General features: G+C 41.6%; 1 protein-coding gene and 1 long non-coding RNA gene across 5 annotated transcripts in view; both read right to left on the bottom strand.

The window, feature by feature from the left end:
• The window catches only part of LRP5 (LDL receptor related protein 5), a 191943-nt gene that overhangs the window by 114754 nt on the left and 53643 nt on the right, over positions 1–23546 (bottom strand). For 3 of the 4 annotated variants that reach the window (XM_080405472.1, XM_080405474.1, XM_080405473.1), the window contains exon 3: positions 11424–11820. In XM_080405472.1, the coding sequence (XP_080261598.1) occupies positions 11424–11820 (397 nt within the window). The remainder of the gene's footprint in view (positions 1–11423; positions 11821–23546) is intronic. The other variant, XM_080405475.1, reaches the window with a different exon arrangement.
• Positions 159–5429, bottom strand: LOC308070892. The gene is made up of 2 exons (XR_013930916.1): positions 5328–5429; positions 159–5289 (listed from the first exon to the last, which is right to left on the bottom strand). It is a non-coding gene; the product is annotated as an uncharacterized lncRNA (long non-coding RNA).

Genomic DNA, 23546 nt, shown 5'->3' on the forward strand with positions numbered 1-23546 from the left:
TAGTTATGTCCAGTAGTAGCCATTATGTCTTACACTTCACATATTTTCCAAATGCCCTCAGGACACAGGGTCAGTTCTTACACAAACAGCAAATATTTTTGGCTGGGGCTTTTTGGGCAGGGGGAGAAAATGGCGAAAAGCTCAAAGTAGTTTCTTAGAGAAAAAATATCAGTCTTCACACCTTAACAGTTTATATGTCAGGAAGTTATTTAAATCAACCTGATTTAAATTCACTTTAATTAATAGACTTTAAACCTGTCAAGATTACCTAGTTCAAGAATGTGGAGTGGTAACTGATACGTTATTTCTGAATAAAAAAAAAAGAAAAAAAAAAGGGAAAAAAAAGGGCCTTTTTTAAAAAAAAACCAAACAAAACCACACATGCTCAGTAGTCCACATTTCTTACTGACCTCAACAAAAACCAAGCGCTGGCAAACAGTCTAGGCATCACCAATGTTTCTGGGACAGCTGACAGTTCGGGATTGATTTTTTTTTTTTTTTTGCTTGTTTTTCAAATAGAATCTTTTTTGCTGGCGTTCAGTACATTAGCAACCCCTATCATTTTCATGTCACTATTAAAAATGTGGCTAATTAAAAATGTGGCTGTTTAGCCCAGATAATGTTTCAGGGAAAATTCAGTAGACTATGCAAAGAATCTCAATCCAGTACTGCCTGTGCTATTACACCTGTGCTCTTTTGGAAGCCTGTTGAAAAGATACACAACGAACACTAATGAAGATCCTAATGCACCTATTTAGGTAGTTTCTTGTTTGGTTGATTTTGCTGGGGGTGGTGTTTTTAACTGTAATGGTTTTAAATAGCCCTGAGCCAGGGCATACAGTAACAACCGTAAGGAGCTAAAAATATCAAAACAAGTATCTGGTATCTTGGTACACATTAGATTGATCACATATTTAGGACCAAGATTTGGCATGCCAGGAATTTTGTATCCCACCTGTGTTGCAACAGGTCAATAAAAGTGTAAAAGTACTAAAGCTATAAATGAAAATGAAAACGTCAATTCCTAATGAGCTAATAAACAAAACAAGCAACGACAAAAAAAATCCCTGCCAAGCAACTATCACAAATCGATACTCTTCAAAAACCTAATCAAACAGCACTAGAGAAAAACTGAACAAAAAGCAGCCCTGGGAAAAACTCTTGGGTTACTTTATTCAGTTCTTCAGAGATGCTTAAGCATCTTCTTTCTTACTGGGTTTTAACCTTTAACTCCAGACTTTCAAAGCAAAAAAGAAGGGGGAGCAAGGGAGAGAAGTGATTAACATCTAATAATAATTTTGCAACAATTGCACTAATTCTGTCCCTAAACTGAATTGCACTTTACTACACCAAAGAAACCAGGAGGAAAAAAGCAGAGCAAAAGCCAAAGCTTCATCAGGGAGAAGATGCAAACATATACTACTTTGTCAACACACAACCACTAACAGTCCACACAGTCCATCATCCAGTAGCTAGAAGTACCGAGCTCAACAGTTTGTGAAATTCACTTACTACTGTTAGTAAGCACAGCAGCTGCTGGCTTCGCTACCAAGCTTTCCAGCCAGGAGGCAATTAAACAAATGCACTTCAACTGCAGTCAGACACTCACTGTGCTTATCGCATGTACTTAATTACCACATTGAATCAGGCCTTAAATGATGCTTCAGCATTATCAGAAGAACGAGACCGAAAGCCACCTTGCAAAAATAAACACATTTTCAAGTTGGTAAACTGCACCACAACAGTCTTTTTTTTTTTTTTCTTCTTTTCTCCCACCCCTTGCTTAACTCATTTTAAAATTCCAGGTGCAGGAGCAAAAACAGGATGAAGGCCATATTTCCCCTCAGTTTTAAAGCCGCAGGTCATTTCTTATTTCCTGGCGCTTCATCTCTCTTGTCATCATTTTTGCAAAGATTAGAAATCACGTCCGTGCCCTCAAAGAGCAGCCGCTCAGCCATCTGAGCTGGAAGGTATCACGGACGGAATAAAATGTGGACAACACTGCCCAAATGCTTTTTCCACCTCCCGAAATGCGGTACGGTTGCCAACCCTTACATAACGTGCTTACACAAAAGGGGCCAGTTGTACAGATGATGTAAATCAGCACAAACTTCTCCAATTTCAACAATGTTCTTGAACTTTTACAAGCCCAGGGCACAAAACAGGAGTTTACAGGAAATTGCTATGAAGTTTAGATTCCAGCACATTTAAGACTTATTTCCCCCATCCCACCTCTATAGTTACAAAAACACAACTGCGAAATTAAATAGCACTGATCGTTTACAGAAGGGAAAAGAATGGCTATCTTGCATATCATTAAGCTGCAAATTACCTACTCAAATTACCTCTTCTGTTAATTTTTCAAGCACTGAAACCACAAGACCTGGTTGTTCTTGACAAAAAACTTTACATCAAACCCAAAGATATGCCACAGCAGGTAACCATCACAACTAATCACACCTAGTTCAAAGACATGTATTTAAAGCAAAGCCAACAAAACCACCCAGAACTACCCTTCTCCACTACCGTTTTCCTACAATATCTTTTATTCTGACAGGTTTATTGTTTTAAACTGTATACATTACATATAGGTCTGGTATACTATTTAGGAACTGAAAGCAAAGAGGAAAAACGTAACTGCCTGTCAACTGATGGATGCTCAAATATTATTGCAGTGAAATGCTTGCAACGAAAGAGCACCTTGCTCACCCATACGGGAAGAAGACAACCGAGTGATTTCTCCAAGGTAAACAAGCAGACATTCAATGCAGCTTCACTAGCCTGTGGTAAAGCCAGGTTACGTGATACCGTGAAGCTGAAGAATCCTCAGAGAGAGGGATTCGAGAAGATTTCCAAACACACGAAGTTACAGAAGGAGGACAGCAGTAAGGAGATAGCCACAACACTACTCAAGGGGTTAGGAAGAGAATTTTCAACTTGGAATGCAATATTACTGCAAATACCTCCGATCTGTTGAGAAAAAGAAACTGCGCTGGTAGGATGGGGCGGGAGGAAGAGTTGCACATGCTCTTTCCCTCTAAAAGAATTTCCAGCATATTTGTTTGCAAAATCTCTACAGAAACAACCATAAGACGACAAAATGAGCCCTTGCAACTGCTCCTCATGGTCACTAGATAAGGTACAAAAGACAACACAACATTAACTTTTTCTTCTCAGACACTTCTGAGAAGAGATGAAGAAATACTATATATATCAAGAAATTATTTTGTGTTGAAAGCCCCCCACAAGCAACTCAGGATGATATACCACCTCTCTAGGGTGGTCAGGGAAGTCGCAGAAAATGAGGTAGGGAAAGTACCTCATGTGGTCTTTTTCTCTATTTCAGCGTGCTGATGCAGTTTGAGAAAACAGTACACTCAAACGCCAGCCACTGCTTTGTCAAGGCATGCAATCTCAGCATTTCATTTTCTCGCTTATCACCTTAAACACAATTTAACAAATCCTTTCAAGCACACATTCCACAGGCTATGTGTGAAAAATCCTGACTTCAGCTTATCGTTATGTACAGTTCACTTTGAGTTTTTATGAAAAAATTAGAAATGTGTTTTGAGTTAAAGCAAAGTCACCCATTCATGACAAACAGACTGGTGCCAGTCCAACCAGACCAATACGCCGTATATGCCATGATATCCACACTGCCTCTGTGCAGCGGTAAACTGCATCCATCAAGTGCTCTAATGAAAGAGAATCTCAACTTCCACCACCAGTTTGGCCCCTGAGCCAAAGCTACAAGACCAAAGCCACATTCCTGACTTCACCTGAGAAACAAACGCAACCCACGCTGGCACTGAGACAGCCAAAGCCGTCCTGCTGTTCCTTCTGTTCCCTTAAGACACGGTGTAGAAATTAAAAACATAAGAATTACCATGATTCCCAAACTACTTTGGAGGGCTAAACGTGTAGAGGGCAAAAAAGCCTGTCTCTGGGACTCAGGGTATGAGTCAGAACTTGCAACACAAAAAGAGCTAACAGGGCAGTGGGTTCAACTGGGTTATTAAGGAAGTCTACACATTTCCACCTCTTCCCCATGTGATTTCAGCTGGGAGGGAGTAAATCACTTTTTTCTGCCATCTCTGAACAGGCAGCTCTGCACTCAAACGAAGCAAATGGTCTTTAAATAATTTGTGCCCTGTAGTCACGTCTATGAGCTGGAAAAGGGAGAAATAAGCAAAAGAGACCAATGAAACATTTATGGAAAGGCTGTCACCATCAAGGGCATCCATCTCAAAACTGAAGTAAGTAATGCTGCCCACAAGAACTTCAAGTTTCTCATGCATGAGACTATTTGCAGCTATTTGGCCACATATCAACAGCTTTCCAGCTCCCAGAAACCACAGCCATACCAAGATACTGGATATGACTTACAAGACATTTTTATGTTTGAGTACTTTTCTTACATTCTAAGAAAAGAACTGTGCTACTCGTATATTCATTCTCATTCCAGTGGTTCAAACAATTAACCAAAAGCTTCAAAATAATTATATACTTGAAATTAATTACTAAATAGAGACACAGAGGATATAAAGTAATTGTTACCTTTCAAGGCAGCAGTAATCATGTTTCACACAGAACCGGGGCATCTTCTGCATTTTAACTAAGTAGCCATGAGTGATTAAGAGTTGCTAAAAAGCATAATCTTTACCCGTACTGTGTGTGGTGTTTTTCTTCTCTGGTATTTGCAACAGTTAAGTTTTTATTTAATATTCCCCTTCCTCTCAACTATTCCAGAGGAGATAAGATCAGATGATACACTCTTAAAAACATTTCACCATTCATAGTCCTTTATATCAGACTATTCAAAGCCTCGCTCTACTGCAGCTCATACCGACCAGGCTGCAGCATACAGTCCCCGCGACCTCCACACGGAAAGCCAACACGCTCAACCTTAATGTTACACATTAAGTAACCTTATGTACACAAGATGCTGCTGGGTGGGACCGAGGTCCTGGTGAATCGGCAGTGAACACCACAGCAGCTTTATTTAAGTGCTGCTATAAGCACAGCTGTGAGATGCTATAGGTCTGGTTCAGGGGTTTGCTGTGACACTGAGGACGCACTGGATTAACAACTAGGCACGTCTGAAGCTTTGAATTTTAGACTCTGAACTGAGAGCTTTCTAGTCTTGATAGCTGTCCCTTCTAAATGCATTTTTTAATATCTCACTTGCCACATTTAGTCATCCCATCTTTTCCTTCCTTCAGTGCCAAATACACCTTAGGTCAATGACAGTCTTTGCTTGCAGATTTTGGCTCACTTGCCAGTGACAGTCTTTGCTTGCAGATTTTGGCTAACTTGCCATAAGCAACCAGAAGCGACGGTTAGGCAGGGCTATGGCATGTATTTTCTGCAGAACCCAGTTAGATTTGTTTTAACCTCTAAAGGCCATTCTGCAGAATGCTAAAACTGCTGATTAAAAAAATCAAGTACAAAGGGTAAAGCTATTAATTGATGTTTTCCAATTTGCATCTTATATCCTTCCCCCAAAGCCCCGCTGTTCCAAAAGGGGAAGACTGCTCCACAAAAGTCAAGTCCTGCACTAAGTCTTCTGGCACTGCCACTGCCCAACAGACACACACCACCTCACAAAAGACATTTTAAGAACTAAAATGAGGGAAGAAATGCAGAAAGAGGTTTGCAGCTTCCCTTCAGCCAGTCAAACCAATCCAAAGGTCTTCACTTTTCTCCTCCATGAACATCCTTCCTCCAGATCCCACCTGAGTCAGCACGCCAGCTCAGGTATGGCCAGTTCAACCACCCCAGCGACTACACCAAGTGAAGACTGCTGCTATATACATACAAAACACCTCACAAGCCACCATGGTTTTCTTGGAGGCGATATTTTATTTTTCTTTAAAATAACTGTTTCACAGATGTCTGATGCAGCTCTTCATGCTTCAGCAAACAGGGTGGGCAGAAACTTCTCAAGCGGTACTGTCTGCTGAATAAGCCAAGGTGCAGAACACACAGCACAGACTGGAACAGTAACCTTGCTCCAGAAGGTATCACAGCAGCTATCACACAACTAGGAACAAATTCAAGATTTATATTAACCGCAGTAGATGTTTCTAATACAATGTAGGCTTTAAGAATGTGAACTTCATTAAGCACTTAGTGCTGAAAATCAGATATAAGGATTATGGATATGCTACAGCTTCTCAGAAGCGGAGCCCTGTGTTACAAGTTGGAAGGTAGCAAGCCTTGAGAACTAGAGAGCCTAGATTTAATGACCCTTGCCAACACACATTCTAGGCTGTTCAGATCTAAAACCCTGCCTACAGGACTGAGAATTTATTCATTTGTTTTGGCTATGCACTCACACATTCTTTTGAAAATTTATTTTCAGGAAACTGCAGTTTGCTTGCCTCAACAAACGATAAGGACTTGTTTCTGAAATGCATTCCTGCTTCTTCACACAATGTTCATGATATTTAGGTTCTTTCCAGTGCATAGCACAGAATTTAAACTATGCCTTTAGTTGGGCATGAGTAAAATCTTTCATACACTAACTTAAGTTTTGTTAGAAGCTGCTGTCCTGAAAATACAGAAACACTTAGCAAAAGCTGCAAACTCAGACTCACTAAAACACCAACACTACTGAATCTCGCATCAGCGGTCCACCTAGCAAGAACATGCACAAATGCTAATGTTCTCCAAAACAGTGCCAAGAATTTCAGTCTAATGTCTTTCATGAAATAAACTCAGCTTCACATAACCTACACCAGGTCTGGGATCCGGATGTTTGAAGCAAAGTGACAGTGAAATTGCTGAAAAATGTTTTGTACTCTCCTCTGTCTGCTTAGTTTATCTGCAATTTCAGGGAAGCAGAATAGTTGGTTTACCACTTAATCTGCTTCCTTTGTTGCCTAGAATATATAGCGGATCCAGCAAGAAAGCTTTAAGGTATATGGGAAAGAATGCCATGGTACATATTAAGCAGCTGCCTGTTAATTATGATGCTGCCTTAGAGCATCAGAAAATCTGTGCGATTAATGACTTTCACTAGCCCTGGGAAGAGTAGAGACCCACAGATGATCTCCAACAGTCTCTCACATCTTCCCTTAAAAGAAAGAAATTTTAGAAATGCTCTGAACAAATGTTGGGGAGATGACAAGGGCATCTCTCTTTCAAGTTATAACCTTCAGATAAGCATTGCCTTTAAAGAAGGTAGGTTGAGTGTGGAAATGATGAAGTTCTCTAAAAATGCCATTATGACAAAAACATCCCATTTACTATTCTGCACGCTCGCCAAAATGTGTCCCCCCCAAAAAACCCTCATACTTTTGAATGTCAGCTGGAAATCACAGAAAAATGGGCTTCAAAAGGATTCTCTAGAAGTCAACTAGCCCACCTCCCGCACCCTAAGGCTTGGTCATAATGCCTGTGACGTTCCTGAGAGATGATCGCTGTAGATTCAATATGTCCCCCTCTATTATCTTCAACTAGTCTATGCCTTGAAGAATCACATTCAAAATGGAATAAAACGACAGACTGGGCATAACATCGCACTGTGAACACTGCAACATGGAATCCTCCATCCATCTCTGCAGAACAGCCTTACTAAAGCCAAGAGAAAGCGTCACAAATCTGCACAAGGACACGTTATTTTGTCAACAGAAGGAAACTGGGACTTGTTTGACATAGAGCATTCCTGACAAGCCACGTTTGAGTACTACCAGTATTAGATAGGCATTTACAAACTGTTTAGTTGTCCCATTTTTCTTCTGGAGACTGAAGTTGACTGGCCTATACCTAATGAAGTTTTCTGCCTTATTTTCTAAGCTTCTCCCCACTTCTCTAGAAGAAACTGCTAAAAGGGCAAAGTCACATCTATGGAACGTGACTTCTGACTGGAAGCAAATGTCTAGTAACTTAAAAGACTGCATCAACCAGTTCTAAGAATCCTAGTCTAAATTTAATCACATTTCATGATCCATAAAAAAAACACCCCCACAAACTTACTCAAGTACTCTAATTAACCTGATTTTAGCACAAATTCTTACTGTCAGTTGTAGCAACTGCATTAGCCAACAGCTCACAAAAACTTATTAACAAAAAAGACAAATGAAAAGGTACTAGAAAGTTCTTTTTTCCCCCTGTCATCCACCTTCTTTCCCCAGAAAACACCAGTAAACAAGGAACAACAGATTCTAGAGGTGCTCAAACCCAGAGCCTGCTGTGCCTAAAGCAAGTATCATGATCACTACTTCACAGATGCACCCACAAAACATTGCAGAACTACCACATGAAATGAAGTGGTTGTAAAGGCAAAAATTGATTTTGAATGTTTTATCCCACAAATATATATAATGTATGATTTTCTGGTTTATTAAGTTTACTACATTACCCAGTTATTTGGGCAAACCTGCCTTTAATTCAATAGGACCCTTCTGCAATACTGGACTTTGTCACTTTTACGCAGAAGAGCAGCTCTGTGGAGGCTGATTTTAATATGCCATAGTGGGAACAAATTGGTTAATTATAAAGGACACGTGTTATCTTCATAATGCACTTTCACAGACCATTTATTTCTGTTGCTTTGTTGCATTGGATTAATACACAAATCAAACAGGCTAAGCATTAGAAATGTCTGCCACAAGTTAAAACCGATTGCAGTGTTTCACATAAAGCTGCTGCTCCCACTGGAAGCAAACTCAACTGTAGCCTGAACTGATGTTCAGGACAGCAGCACTGGCAACCCAAGGAACTGATCTGAGCAAAAGTCAGAACAACTGACAACAAGTCATTCTCTCCTCATCTCAAGCAATTGTGTTGATCAATACCAGAAAGTCTCAAGGTGACCAGCTCACACGCAGACACCTACATTTTTGGCAAATACATCTTGTTCCTTGGATTTGCCCGTTCCACAGTAACTGTTCCTACTTGCACACTTTCCCTGGAGGACTAAATGCAAGATATTTATAAGCAGAGAAGTCCTCCAAGAAAGAAAGAATAGGCTACCACAGACGTACAGAAAGGCAAACCCAAGGGAGGATACCCAGCATACACCAGAAGGGTGCCTTCTGTTGTTATGCTTACTGGATTTTGTGTATATTTAAGAAATGGTACACATCTGTTCTGCACAGAGCATTGCTGCAAAGAACTGCCTCTCACAGTCAAGCAAAATAAACGATTCCTGCATCCCGTCTCCTTCCAAACACAAACAAGGATTAGATCTGCAGAAACACAACTTCACCATCACCACTGATGATTTTGAAAAAGCTCTCCTTTTGACCTGAACCAACAATAATTTCTCACCCAGTTGTTCTAATCAACTAATTATTTTCATTAAAAATAATAATTTCACAATTCCTGTAGTGCAGAAGCGATATACTACCAGAAATCCCCAGTTAACCCCTTTAGTTTTGCAGAACGGGAGAGTCAAAAAGCACACACATAATACGGCATGAAATGTATCGCCACAACCAATATTTAAGCTACCATAAAGAAACCAGTCTAAAGGCAAGGAACTGCATCCACTTCGAGATACCAGCTTGGCCCTCCTGATATTCCATGGAAAGTGCCATTCCACACTCTGATCTACCACATTATAAAATACTCAATTAAACATCATATTCCCTCTCTAAATTATACTAATGAACTCTAGATCTACAGTTAATCTTCCGCATTAATGAATTCTGCATAGATCACTTGCTGTCAGGATACACACAGGATTCCTGCTAATTTATTCAAAATCATTCCAAACAGCAAGTTGCTATGAGAAGAACGCCTTTCACCTAAAGGCATCTGCAGTGAAGTCAGGATTAAATGGACACCGTCCCCTCTGGAAAAGTCCTCTGGTCCAAAAAGTCACTCCACTTTCCCTTTTACTGAAGACAACTATACCTTTCCACCAGTTAGTGGTGGATACAGGCAGCTCCAGCATTTGACATGTCAGAAAACCTAAGGATTTCGTTTCTTCGGGTCCACACAGTTTCACAGTAAGAATAACTGTAATGAAAAGGGAGACAACAAAACCCAAGACAGACAAGTGACGCACAATACAACTGCTCATTACCCACGGATCGATGCCCAGCCACTTCCCAAGCAGCAATCGGCCAGCCCTGGCCAATCCCCATCCCCCCCCCCCCCCCCCAACTTTATCTATGGAGCATGATGTTCTATGGTACGGAATATCCCTTTGGCTAGTTCAGGTCAGCTAGGAGTCCTGGCTGTGTCCCCTGCCCGCTCCTTGTGCGCCTCCTCACTGGCAGAGCGTGAGAAACTGAAAAGTCCTTGACTCAGGGTAAGCACGACTTAGCAACAACTAAAACATCAGTGTGTTCGCAACATTATTCTCGTACTAAATCCTAAACACAGCGCTGTACCGGCTACTAGGAAAATAATTAACTCTATCCCAGCTGAAACCAGGACACTCCTTTATGTATTAACCGTAAATGTACCCATCATTCTTCGCATTCATCCGGGAAGCCTTACGCAGGAACCACTGCAAAAACAACCCAACGAAGCTCCAGTCTGTAGCAATGGCAGTTGCTGACACGGCAATCTGAAGTTGCTCTCTGTTGCTTGGTTTCAATTTTCACTTCTCACACCCCTGAAGAAGGTGGTTTCTCAAGAGACTGTCCATCTCCCGGTGCAGGTTAAACCGCAAACTACTTTGTATTTGCGATTTATCCTAAGCCCTTGCATTAACTCAGCAACCATTTGCAAAAGAGGCTGGACTCAGTGAAAATGTGACCTGATGACAGATTTTTCTTATTGATAAGAAACCTACATGCACATCCTGTACAGAAGAGGAAGATAAAGTGATCCCTGCGAAAGCATTGTGAAAACAGCAGCTTTCAAGAGCACTAGAAGTGACACATCCAGCCTGTTCCCCTACTACTTCCTAACCTGGCCACCTTACAGCATTCAGAGCCCTGGTTTCACCTGGATTCTTTTGCTTGCTGGCACAGACATGATTATTCAACATCACCACTTTAAAAATACCCTGATTTTGTTTACCACAGCATAGCAAGTGGGAATTCCTGTTTTGACTCATGCAGATTTACACACCTTGCTGTCTAGATACATTAAATAGACATCACATATCAAATGAAAATTAACTTACCAGACAAGATAACTGAGAGAATAACAATATAAAAGGCTTGGAAAATTAATTACTTTTCAGAAGTGCAATGGAATAAGTTAAGCAATCATACGGGTTGAATATTTGGCTTGGCACCTAAGAACAGCTGTATTTTTCTTTTTGGCTCTAAGTCTGGGCTGTCATTTCTTGCCATGAAATATTTAAGCTCAAACATATGTTCAGCTACGGATCTCGAGAAAAATACCTTGGGAAAATGTAAACCGAAACAAAAGGCTATGTTTCTTTTTCAGAACTAAAACCTCAACATAAATCACCACTGTATCCATTTAAGCATTTAAGTCAAATTAATATTTACCCATGAGCAGGATCCAAAGCTATTGCCCTGGGCTGATCAAGGTCTTGCCAGAAGAGGACTTTTCTAGATGTTCCATTGAGATTAGCTACTTCTATCCTATTGGTTTCTGAATCCGTCCAGTAAAGTTTTTTCCCAATCCAATCACATGCCAGGCCATCCGGGGAAACCAGACCAGAAATGATGACATTCTGCACCACATTCCCAGTTTGGTTAATGTAAGTTTGCTTGATGGCTTCTTCACTCACATCTGTCCAGAAAACGATGCCTTGCGAATACTGGAAGTCAACCGCAGCAGCATCCTCTAAACCACTGACCACCACAGTGGACTCCAGCTTCATGCCTCCAGCATCCACCAGTCGAACATCCCGCCGGTTGGCAAAAAGCAGAAAGGGAGATGCTACAGAAGGAAAAAATGAAAACATGTTAGTATTATTGGCATCTACAGATGTAAAAGCGCTGCACATGAACATAGCAGAGGAGGATCTCTTTACCCACATCAGCAGGGCAGGCAGCACAGCAGAAGGAACGTAGAAGTTTCACACGAGAGAAAAACGCACACTACCCAAAACCCTCTTCCTTCCACATGTCAGATGAAGGAGTAAAAGCCAGAGGGAAGAGCAGGCTCAATTCTGTATCTATGGCATATGGATAGCATCTTCAACAGTTAAAGAGTCCAAACCGAGGCCCTTCCTTCAACAGTACCTTCTGTCAATCTGGGTTTAGAACAAATTACGCCTTCATGGCTTAAAACCTTGGTTCACCAGCTGAAGTAGTAACAACACACAGACAGCAAGTTCTGACGCTTTTTAGTAGCAGGCTGGAAGCTAACAGTGCTAGAGACAACACCCTGAAATGCTCCTACCCAGAGCCCTCCCAGATAGCAAAAACCATGACAGAGGTTCTGAACTACTGTCTTCTCCCCTGCACCACCACCATGAGAGAGAAACTCAAGAAAGAGCTTGAAGGGGGATGATGATGTGTGTCGTGGAAGTTTGTGGGGACTACTGTTAGCTGGAACAGGCAGCCAGAGCAAAAGCAGAAAGGTTCTTGCTGTTTGAAGCTCTAAGGGGGTGGTGGAAGCTGGAGTCCTAGTGCTGAATGACTGGGAATAGGCTTCCAAAGGGGAGCTAACTTATGATTGATGCAAAAGGGATGGAAAGCTCTAAAGGCAAGTCAAAACGACGGCCGTAGAGATAGCCCAGCAGTACCTGCACGAGTTCTTGAGCTCTTGTGTGCAAGGTTCAGTTGGACATTGACATGACCTTGGTGGATGGTACTGGCATTCAGACAGAAAGGAGATGGGAGACAGACTCACAGAAGGCAAGGAAATTAACCTCGTTGAGTTGGATCTGACAGTAAGACATACAGAAACAGCAGTAACACCGGCAGAGATCTTAGCAAGGACAAGATGACTTTTCTGTCACACCACATCTCACCTGCCATTATACTCAGAGAGATAAATCTGTGCTTGCAATTGAGACTGTCCCTCCACGCTCTAGAGAGGGAGAGAAAGGTGTGAAGGTCTGAGCCCTACAACTCGTCCTTCAGCTCCCCACACAGAATATTACAAAACCCTAGCAGCGGGAGATTGTAAAAATCCTCCGAAGGACCCACCATGGCGGGAGGAGGCATGATCCGGTCAGAGACAAAGCAAAGCCATGATTCGACCCAACTGCTTCTTCCAGAAAAGAATATTAAGTAGACATAGTGCAGAACCTTCCTTCCCAACCATACCAGCCAGCCTGATGGCCAAATTAACCACTTCATTTCTCTTCTGAAATTGCAGGCTTGCTTCTTCATCCAGCGGTAAGCAAGAAAAACAGTTATCGGCAGAGATGGCTGGGAAGGCAGCGGCCAAGTACAATGAAGCCACCATACTGTCCACAGCTGTGAACGTCACTGGCAGCTAAGGAGAATGCCAGTATTTCAGGAAAAGCCACTAGATGCTGGAAGTGATGGAGGTCCCTCAGCTTTTCCCCTGATTGCCAAAGTCTGGTAGAGATCTTATGTTATCAAATGAACAGCTATTACCATTTGCCCCTACTGTCTGTCACCTCGAGCCCCTGTATCCCCACCACTACTCCTCCCCCCAGCTCTAACTCTAGCGGCAGCTGCCAGAGTTCTACCCCAACCTTATGACTGACACCTAGCTTCATATACAGTCTCTTCTCTTGCTGCTGCTGCTTCCAATGCACGCTCAGCGGAGGTCTAAACACTCGCCACTCAACACAAAGAACAACACACAGAACAGAGCAGCATGTTATTTCATCTTCTGTTGCCTCAAGCCGGTGATATATACACCTTCAGTTCTGAATTCATCTTACTGTATACAAAATATGAGAGCTAGCTCTTGATAGTGTCTTTCCAACTCAATTCCTCCTGCACTTTTAAAAGACAACAGTTGACACAAGGTCCGAGTTGCAGCCCTGCCACACGCTGGTGTCTTGTTCACGAACTCTGGCTCCAGCTACACGCTCACTGCAGTGTCTGCCACTGCACGGGACAAAGCGAAGCACTCCTCTGGCAACAGCTTACGTGTTGTAAGGACCTCAGCTACAATCTACAACTCTGCTTCAGCTGAGCTTAAAAACACGCATACAAACTCCGTGTTTTTATCATTACTCTGCATAGCCCGCCCACCCCAAGTCAGGAAAGAGATGGCTTGATTTTTCTTTTTGGAGGAAGTCTATGCTGATGAAAGTAATAAAGACAATTTAAATCAGCTGGTGGTTTTAGTGAGTATCTCAGACAGCAAAGGCACAGACAATTGTTATCATGAATGTTTCACTGAAAATGTAGTATCTTTGTTTTCTGCAATATTTAATTCAAGAAAGTTTATACAGCTTGAAGAGAATTATTTATTAATAAATGATGTCTCAGTATCACTCCTATCTCATTTCCTAACTTGCCAAGTCCTCCTCTCTGTCATCTTTAAAAACACTTGAAATGGAATCACAAAAGCCTGACAGGTTAGTTATTGAAAACAGAAGAAAAAATGTCTAGAATGCAAAGTGCTTGTTTTCTTCTCTGCAACTCATTGGTTCCCCATAACCATGTCTATTTTAAGTGGCACTGTACCAAACCATCTGAGCACTTGGAAAGTTTGATGTTAGCGGGCTCTGATTAAGTCACAAGTTCATTGGGGCAGGGAGCTGCTCAAGTTAGACACGCTGCCTCACAAAACCAGCCCCAGGTCCAAGCAAAGATCAAAGCTCTAAAATGTCTACTTACAAATTTTTTAAAAATATTGTCCCAAAAATGTGTTTTGAGCAATATGAATAGATGGATTTTCATCTAGACATTTCCATGCTAAGGCCATTATTAATACTACTACAAAGAAAAAAGGAACCTGAAATATCAAGTCCGATCAACAGCAGAGTGGCTCAACAGCTTCTTAACTAAAGATCAGACATGAACAATGTCTAATCCAATCAGTATCAATATTATCCCAGCTCCCCATCCCTTTCAAGAGATTTCTTCCCCACTGATGCACACAGTAGGGCAACAGCATACAGATAACACATTAACCACTCTGTTCTCTGTCACTTCTGTGCTTCAGAGTTGTCCTGATTGAAGTGCAGCCGCATTGTGTTGGCTACGAACACCCAGCGGGGAAATCACACTGCCCTACTTGCAATTATGTTAAAATGATACTGCGTTTATACACTGATGTAAACTGATTGATTACTGAAAATGGCCAGAGTTTATCCCTTTTGAGAACAAATGAGTATTCCATTTTCTTTGGATAAAATAAAGAGGTAAGGCAGAACTCTGACTCTGAAAACCACATTCACTTCTCTGCTCCTCCACACCAGCCTATTTCATTCAGTCAAATTTTATAAAAAATGGTTGCACAGCCCTTTTAGAGCATTACTGGTATGAGAAACAAAAACCCCCCAAAAAAAACCCCAGTGATCAAAACAAGTAACTGGTTCTCAACACTGATTCTTGACTGGAATGCTGCTGAAGAAACACACTGTCTCCCAACTTTAAAAATAACGCAAAAGTCAGAAGTGCAGCTAAATGCTTTGTTTCCATGGCCTTGCATTTATCACATCAGATCAGAATGTGATGGCTCTCCAGCAGGCAAAGCTAGCTCTGGTATCTCTGCAGCTTTGACTAAACACAACCTCCAAGATGTCTCAAGAAAAGGTCGCAGAACTTTTCAAATTTCCCACTTTCCCAGTTAGTAAGCAGCAACCAAGAAAGCAGATGTCTTTCCAGAAGGACAGACGCATGGCATTTAGTTTCACAGAATTACTAAACTCAACAGTTTAGCCATTCAAAAGACACAGTCACGCTCTGTGATTATAACCAATGGGTTTTTAAAGCTGTTAGAACGAGAAACAAAGAAAGCTCAAAAAGCAACAAAACAAATGGCACTGATCAAAACCTGATTTGCTGTGCCAGCAACAAACCATCCTAGAGATTCAAGATCATCCCACTGATGCACAGTGCAAGTTGATTTGACTCCCACGTGTATGTAGAATCGAGGGTTCATTTCCAAGAACACGCAGACTAATCTCCTTTCCAATCATGCTGTCTTCTCAGTCCTGAACTGGGCTTGAAGGTCCAGAGAACATTCTTATCCTTAGTGCATTTAATTCTTTGCTGCACAGCGCCTGACAAGGCAAACTGGGAGGCAGCCAGTGACCAGCGGTTTCTGAGGAGAGGGCTGGGGGAGACCTGAAAAAACTAGTGACAACTTTGATTACCGTTGACTTTCAAATGAGCTTATCTGTTACACCACAAGAGGCAATATCCCTTGCTCGAGAAGTTATTCCATGGTTAGAAAGTAAGGAGACTCTCAAAGGAACACTTAGCATTATGCTCTGTTTCGATCAGCAATGCCCCGGACAACTGTGAATTGCTTGAAAAGGGAAACACCAGCTTCTATTTTTAAAAGAGAAAAGAATAAACAGCAACAGGATGAATGTGGAGGACAAACTGTTTATATCCAGTCTATTACCACCCAATTGAAAGGACAACATTTCAGCATAGTTACAAAAAAAAAAAAAAAAAAAAAAAGTGCCATATTCTTCTTCAGTAAAATTAGAACAGTTCATATTTTTCCATAATAGGCAATATTTAAAACCTCTGTACATAGCTGGAGTTCACAGTTCTCTGACAAAGCAAAAAAAGAACCTGAAATCTCACAAATTATCAAATGAACTCTAAACAGGTAACAGCCTGAACTGTAGAGAGTTACAGAATTGCTGCAAGAAGTCTACGATCTCATTTGGATCATGCAGTACTTGACCAACAATACTTCATTCTAGAAAGACGTATTATTGCTGTTGAAAAATCCACTAGTTTTCCAGTGGCTTTTTGCTAACTGGAAAACACACTACCTACAGGAGGCTTATTGCACAACAGTGTGTGAACAGAACTTCTCATCAGCGTATGAACTGGAGAAAAGCAAACACTCCTGATCAAGCTGGTTAGGAATCAAGCATGGGCTCAGCTTCCAGCTTTGCTCTTGATCTCCTGAAGGCTCTTGGGCAAATCTTCTCTCCCTTGTCTGCATTTAATTACTGAATTTTCATTGTTATACTTACATCAGGAAAGCTGTCTTGTGCTGGAGGATTTGTACACTTTATATATAGTCATCAGCTAAATGAATGATAAACAGGATCAGTTTTAGCACATCTACCAGTTCCCTTACCACCATCTCTATCACATTCATAAGCCATACAAAAAAGCATTTTTTTTAAATGCACTGAAGCTTAGGTTCCTCTGCACTTCACCACACATAAAAAGGCAGTAATAATCCTTCTTTTTCTCTGCCTTCCATCCACCTCTGTTGAAAACATGAGCTCTATAAAGTGTGGCACATCTACTGCCATCTGCCCAGCCGTAAGCACCTTCCAACAGAACAGGCCAGTGTGTTGCTTCTGAATCCAGCCATTAACTTTCATTTCTTGTTTTAATTGTACCAATCCCATCTACAGCACTTCAATTTTATGAAGTGTTTCATGGACATCCATTAGCCCCAGCAAAGTGACATGGGACAAACAACTAAAAATTGCACTATATGATCTTTGTTTATTAGTTTCAGTAACAGTTCTGAAAACCACTTTGACAAGGCTCAATTCATTTAGATATTAAGACTAAGATGGTCGTGAAATATAGTCAATAGAGCATTTGTCATCAGTTGCTGGTTAGCTGCAAAGCTGCAACAGTTCTAAGACAAGCTGAGCAAGTGGGTTTTAAAAAGTTATATTTATACTACTGCTTCATACTTGTTGACATGCCTACATTTTGTATCTTTCCCCTTAAGGCCGAAATAAAAAGACACAAGAATACTGGGGCACGTGCATGATTCCTTCTCTTGGAAGCACCAGAAGTGCAGAACACACACAAATCCTATGTATAGCACAGGAGAAAAGCCTTACTGAACAATTCTTAAACCAGTTAACTAGGCTAAAGGTCATGGAAAGGTTTAACTGTGCTTTTAAGAAAAGTGACCAAGGATTTTGGGAGCCTAGTACGCCATATAAAATGAAGATCTCATTTTAATAAGCATACAAGCTAAAATAGCCATCCAAAATTACAGTATGTGCAACAACTTACATTTTAAATATTATTTCAATCCTTAACAGGACAAATGCATAGGGGACTTCTGTGGTTAGGCCATCTGTACTGCTGGACTGAGAGAACAGCATATAATTCTTGCTGCAGTCAATGTCCCAAACCGCAAAAACATTCATTACCAAGGAACAAAAACAACTCCCCCAGCCCCTGCTGCAGGCGCACAAGATGGTAAAAAACAAACATGTCAAAACTTCTGCACCCAAAGACGTACAGTCTTACGGAAACTCTAAGACAGGACAGGGAGTAAGCACCTGCCTCCTACACTTCAATTAGCTGCCATGCAGAAACAAGACCATCTAGGTAGGGTCCTAGCAGCCATAAATTCACCAGAGAAGCCCGTTCTACAGCACAAAGTGATCCCTCTCATCCAGCTCTAACCCTTTTGGAGCATAAGAAGACTTAGACCTTTGATGTGTAGCATAAGGCTCCTTCCAAACATTTAGGAAAGGCAGTTATTCCACATGCTGTCACCCTTCTGGGCGTCATCCCCATTTTTCATGGCTTAGCTCAAGGGGAGGGAGACAGCAGCTGGTGGCAGCAGGAAGCTCACGTGCCAGAACACACAGGCATTACCGGAGCCATAAAAACACAAGAAAGAAGGTAAAAAGGAGAGAGATTCAGGCACGGACGAGAAAGGAAGGTAATCAAGAGTTTAGCCAAACCTATCTCCTAAAATCAAGCACAACTGAAAAAAAAAAAGAAAAAAACAGCCTGACACCTTGCTAGGCAAGAAGGGAATGTAGCATGTACAAATCCCACAGACACTTAAGTTTATTTTACCCTGTCAATGCAACTGTTACATATTCAGCAGGGGAAAAAAAATGCTTTTCTTAAATACTCTAAGCTTGGCATTCTGGACCCTGGTCCTTTTTACTGGCAGCTGCTGCTGCTGCAGAGAATCTGAAATCACCAACTTCAAAGACAGATAAATGTTGATCTTCCTGTACTAACTGCACATACTCAACCCGAGTTTAAACTTGCCAGGTACAGTCCTCCAAAGAATAGAGTGCTATTGCTTTCATCCTGAAAACATGTTATTGTAGATAAGGTGAATTCCCAGTGTAATTACTGAATTGTAGAATATTCCTGCTGCAACACAGAGGTAGGTGGTAGCAGTTTGTAGAGCACAGGACTGAAAAAATCAGGCTCCTTGGTTTCACTCCCACATATAGCCCCTTAGTGACCTTGAGCAGGTGCTTCAGCCCAATGATTTGTAAAAATCATTCCACTCACTACAAACATACCCTTCCTTCTGCTGTTAATTATCTCAAAGGGCTGCCGTGAAGCCTAGTCATGCTTGAGCAAGGCACTTGAAGATCTTCCAGCAGAAGGCTCCACGATGCACTCAGCTTTTCCTGACACAGCTAAGGCTTCTCTCTGTGAATCTGGGAGTGAGCGTGGGTCAGTGAGCTGTGAAGGAACGGCTACTCAGGGATGGTTGGTTTATTCTGCTACCTTAAAAGGAAAATATACTGCTTCCCCAAATTCCATCCCATTCCTCTAACCTTCCAGCTAGACAGTAACCTCCCTCTCCAAACCATGAAAGAAAGCGTTCTGGTTACCAAGCGAGAAGGATTCATTTCCATTTTATCAAATCCATTTTATCACATCACATCATACCAATTTTCTCATATTTTAGGTAGAATCCAGGTCTGAAATTCAACAGAAGACAGAAATGTTATTTTACACCACTAAGAATATCCCACATTTATACACATTGTGTGCAACAGATGTTAATTTTTGTAAATTTTACTCCTTACCAGACTATATATTAAATTGCTTACACAGTCACACCAGGCATAAACCAGTGCAAAGCAATGCAATCCACACTAGCATCCAATATTATAAAATATATTTGGTGTCAGTTTTCTTTATATGAGCTAAGTATTATCTTGAGCATCACTGCTGAATAATAGAAGACGGCCAGGATCTCAGTGATTTATTTGCCATCAGGCTACAGTGAAAGGAAGGCTGTTTACCCATCAATGTACCTACAAGAGCTGACATGGCTTTAACCACAAATACTGGGGGTAGGGAGTGGGGTTAATGTAAATACATTATATAAGTTTAAATGACATCTGGTTTACCAGCGGCAAGCTGGAAAGGCTCCATAGAAAAGTATATTAAAAAAAATCTTAAATGGGCTTAGAAAATATCTAGGAGAGGAGCTGGGAAGGCAGTGAGATACAGAAGAGTAAAACAACAGTCCAACCTGTAAACGCTGTTAAGAGAGGCTGAAGAGCATAGATTCCCAGCCAGAAATTAGATCAGGTCAGGCTTTGTGGTTTCCTCGATACAGAAGAGAATACAGAGATGATGCAGAGAGAAATGTGCTCTGAAGGTAGTGGAGCACGCTACAGAAGCTGCAGAATTGCTTGTAACAGGTGATTTTTAATAGCAGCTGGATAGCTATTCCCCAAGTATGGCTTTTGTACAATTAGCTCCTGCCTCGGCAAGAGTTTCACCTGCATGTCTTGAAATCGAAGACAAAAAAACCCAAACAGCTCAGTGGCCTGAACTCCTCCCATACCGTTTCACTGAAAATCTTGATTACAAGGGTGTGGGGTTGCTTGTGTTTATGTTTGGTTTTACACAAAACAGTTTTACAAACTGTGCCAGTAACACAATACATCACTGTTTCTGTTGCCCTCCTGAAGCAGATGAATTTAGTAGCTTTATCAAATACTAACATTAAAATATTGCTAGATAAACTTCTAGCTACCTTTTATTTTATTTTTTTAAATAAACAAGCAGTAAGCTTTTTAAAGATCTTGTGATATTTTCTAGATTGCGTAGGGCTCCCCTCCAATAATGACAGGGTTTCAGGAAGACAGGAGATTTACTTCAGACTGTTGGTTTTGTTTGGCAGCCTACGGTTTTTAAATCGTAACGTTAGCAGTAACAACAAAATATAGCACTGATTATATACCATTCCATCTTCATTGGACTGCATTTGTTCATTTCCCTTGGTCATGAGATGCCAAAGTGCCTCTTTTAAAAAGCATGCTCTGAAGAAGTCCAGCAAAGGTGCTTTATACAAATTATGACATTTAGGATTTGTTCAGATTGTCTGGGATGGCAATAAAACGTCTTAAAACTCTCCAACAGCCCACTATGAACTCACTCATTATTGTTTTGTCCTGCTTCTAGCTACATTACCTACTTCAAGCAAAAATCTTCACATACCAGAAAAGCCAAGTTAATGGACTCAGTGTGCATAATGTAGTGTACCTCCATCTCTGCAGAAGCTGGAAGCAAGCTACGTGTGCTCAAGATCCCTTTTCTACGGACACATTATTTTAAAGGAGGGTTCGTCAAACTTTTCTGTCTTTTCCCACAGACCACCCATTAAGCACACCACATGAACTCCCCTCCTGGTGCACCAGGCTACAGCTCTCTCAGACTGTCCTTAATACCCCTGTAGCAAATACTGGAATTGGTTCCATGGAACAGCATATTTCATCTTCTTTTAACACAGTTTAGCAGCTGGAAAGGAGGACAGCCAAGTCCATGCAAGCAGCCAACACTACACGGACCACCAAGCAGCACACAGAACGTATTTAGAGAGCCGCTGAAAAACTAAACAAAACCCAGAATATTAGCCATGATTTGGGGACACGTACTTAAAGTTGCCGAGATACTCATTAGATAAGATTTGCAAGCACTTTAACCATTTTATTTAGAAGAGAACACAGATTCACTAGAGCATAAAGTAATTTTCATCTGGTCTGTTTTGTTAGAGGAAATTTCTAAACATTATTGCAAAACTAGCTCTTGGCAATCCCTCCCTGTGCAATGCGCAACTGGTGCTCAGCCAAACAGTTGTGAGGACTGCAGCCTCATGCGATCCTGACTCGCTGATGCTAAACAGATAGTATCTCTGCAGTCTGAACCCCCACCTCTTCCTGACCTCGAGTTCCCACCCCAGCATTTTACAGAGGTTAAAATATACATGGGATTTTCCCCAAAGCAGGAGTATACAGTTCACAACGCTTTGCTTATTCTTCTGAGGATTCTGCTGCGATTTGCTACTCAAGAACCACAACGCACACGACAGCTTAAACACAAGTCTACCGTCCGTTGGGGATTAGGGCATTTTGGCTCCAGAGAGACACCAACAACAAGCTTTGAAAAGGAGCACTTTGAAAAGTGCTGTTGAGCTGCGCATCCTCCAGTCTTAAATTGACTTCTGAGTTCGGTGCCAGGTGGAGATCAGAACCTGCACTGAGCTTCCATCAGACTTCAGTGATGATAGCCAAAGCCCCCAAGGTCCACCGAAAATCCCAGTCCAAGTGTAGACAGTAACCTCACAAGGCAGGTGAAAACCTTCCTACTCTTTAAGAACAACTGGGCAGAGCAATAGGAGGAACTGGATAGCAGTGGGTGACCCACCGACCAGCACCACAGCCAGCCTTCAGATCTCATCTACATTAAATTAAGAGCGGTGTGACACAAGGAAAGCTGTCACAAGCCTCATGCAATGTGCAAACTCTTCCAGATCCATCACAGACCACCCTCCCCAGCTATACAAAGCTATGGTCTTCACACTGCTGTCCGTAAGACTGAAAGATGTTGTAAGCACTTACAATTTGCAACCCTGTATCCAAAAAACTAATTGGACAGGCAATCTTTAATGACAAATTACTTGTGCTAAGGGAAAAGGAGTATTGTTTTATAGTCTCTCTCACGAAAAAGCCAGCAGCAACCCCACCTCGGTTCAGAAGTCTCTGAGGACCACATCCTGAGGCAAGTCACCACGAAGATATCATACAACTACAGCTGCTTATGGCAGGCACATTAAGGTCAAAGGCAGGTCCGTCCACGGCCCTTTTCTGAGAATGCACTGGCATCACCACTGCAGCGCTACTCACAGTGTCTGCTAAATAAATACTCCGACTTGTGTTACCCATAGCTGTTCAGATACTAAACAAAAATACTTTACTTCTCTCCTCAGCCTGTTGCACATCTTGGCTGGTTAACTGAAACACAAACGTGTTTATTGCCTGCTCAGACAGCATGTTTGCATTGACCTACTCTGAGGTGGATGAATGAATGGCTTCAGCTCGATGTGAGTAGTGGCGTCCGTGCGCACCGTGTCAGCAACATCCACCCCGTCACCCTCTCTTTGCAAGGAGGTGGATTATGCATGAATTCCTTACCAGATTGTGTACCTACGTTGGACCCAGACAGCAGAGTTAGAAACGGATGTTTGTGGGGTGGCAGTACCAGGAAGGAACCTGGCAGAATGAGGATTTGATTTCCATTCTACCAAACCACCCTGTTCAAATATCACTCCTCTTTGCACTGATTCAGTAATCCCAAACACTTTCATTGTCTTGTCAGTGAGAAGGTTTCTATTTTGATTAAAGATTCTTTAAAGTACAAACTTTTGTTTTGTCTAATACTAGTTGCAATTCTGTCACGGCATTTACCGTATTCAAACCACACTGGAGCTATCTGTCAGCTGACTTGTGATGGTTTTCTTTGTAAGAATTAACATGGCACTCCACTTGTACCCACAAAAATTGG

This window comes from Falco punctatus (genome assembly GCF_963210335.1).
Source record: "Falco punctatus genome assembly, chromosome: 10".
Taxonomy (NCBI): Eukaryota; Metazoa; Chordata; class Aves; order Falconiformes; family Falconidae; genus Falco; species Falco punctatus.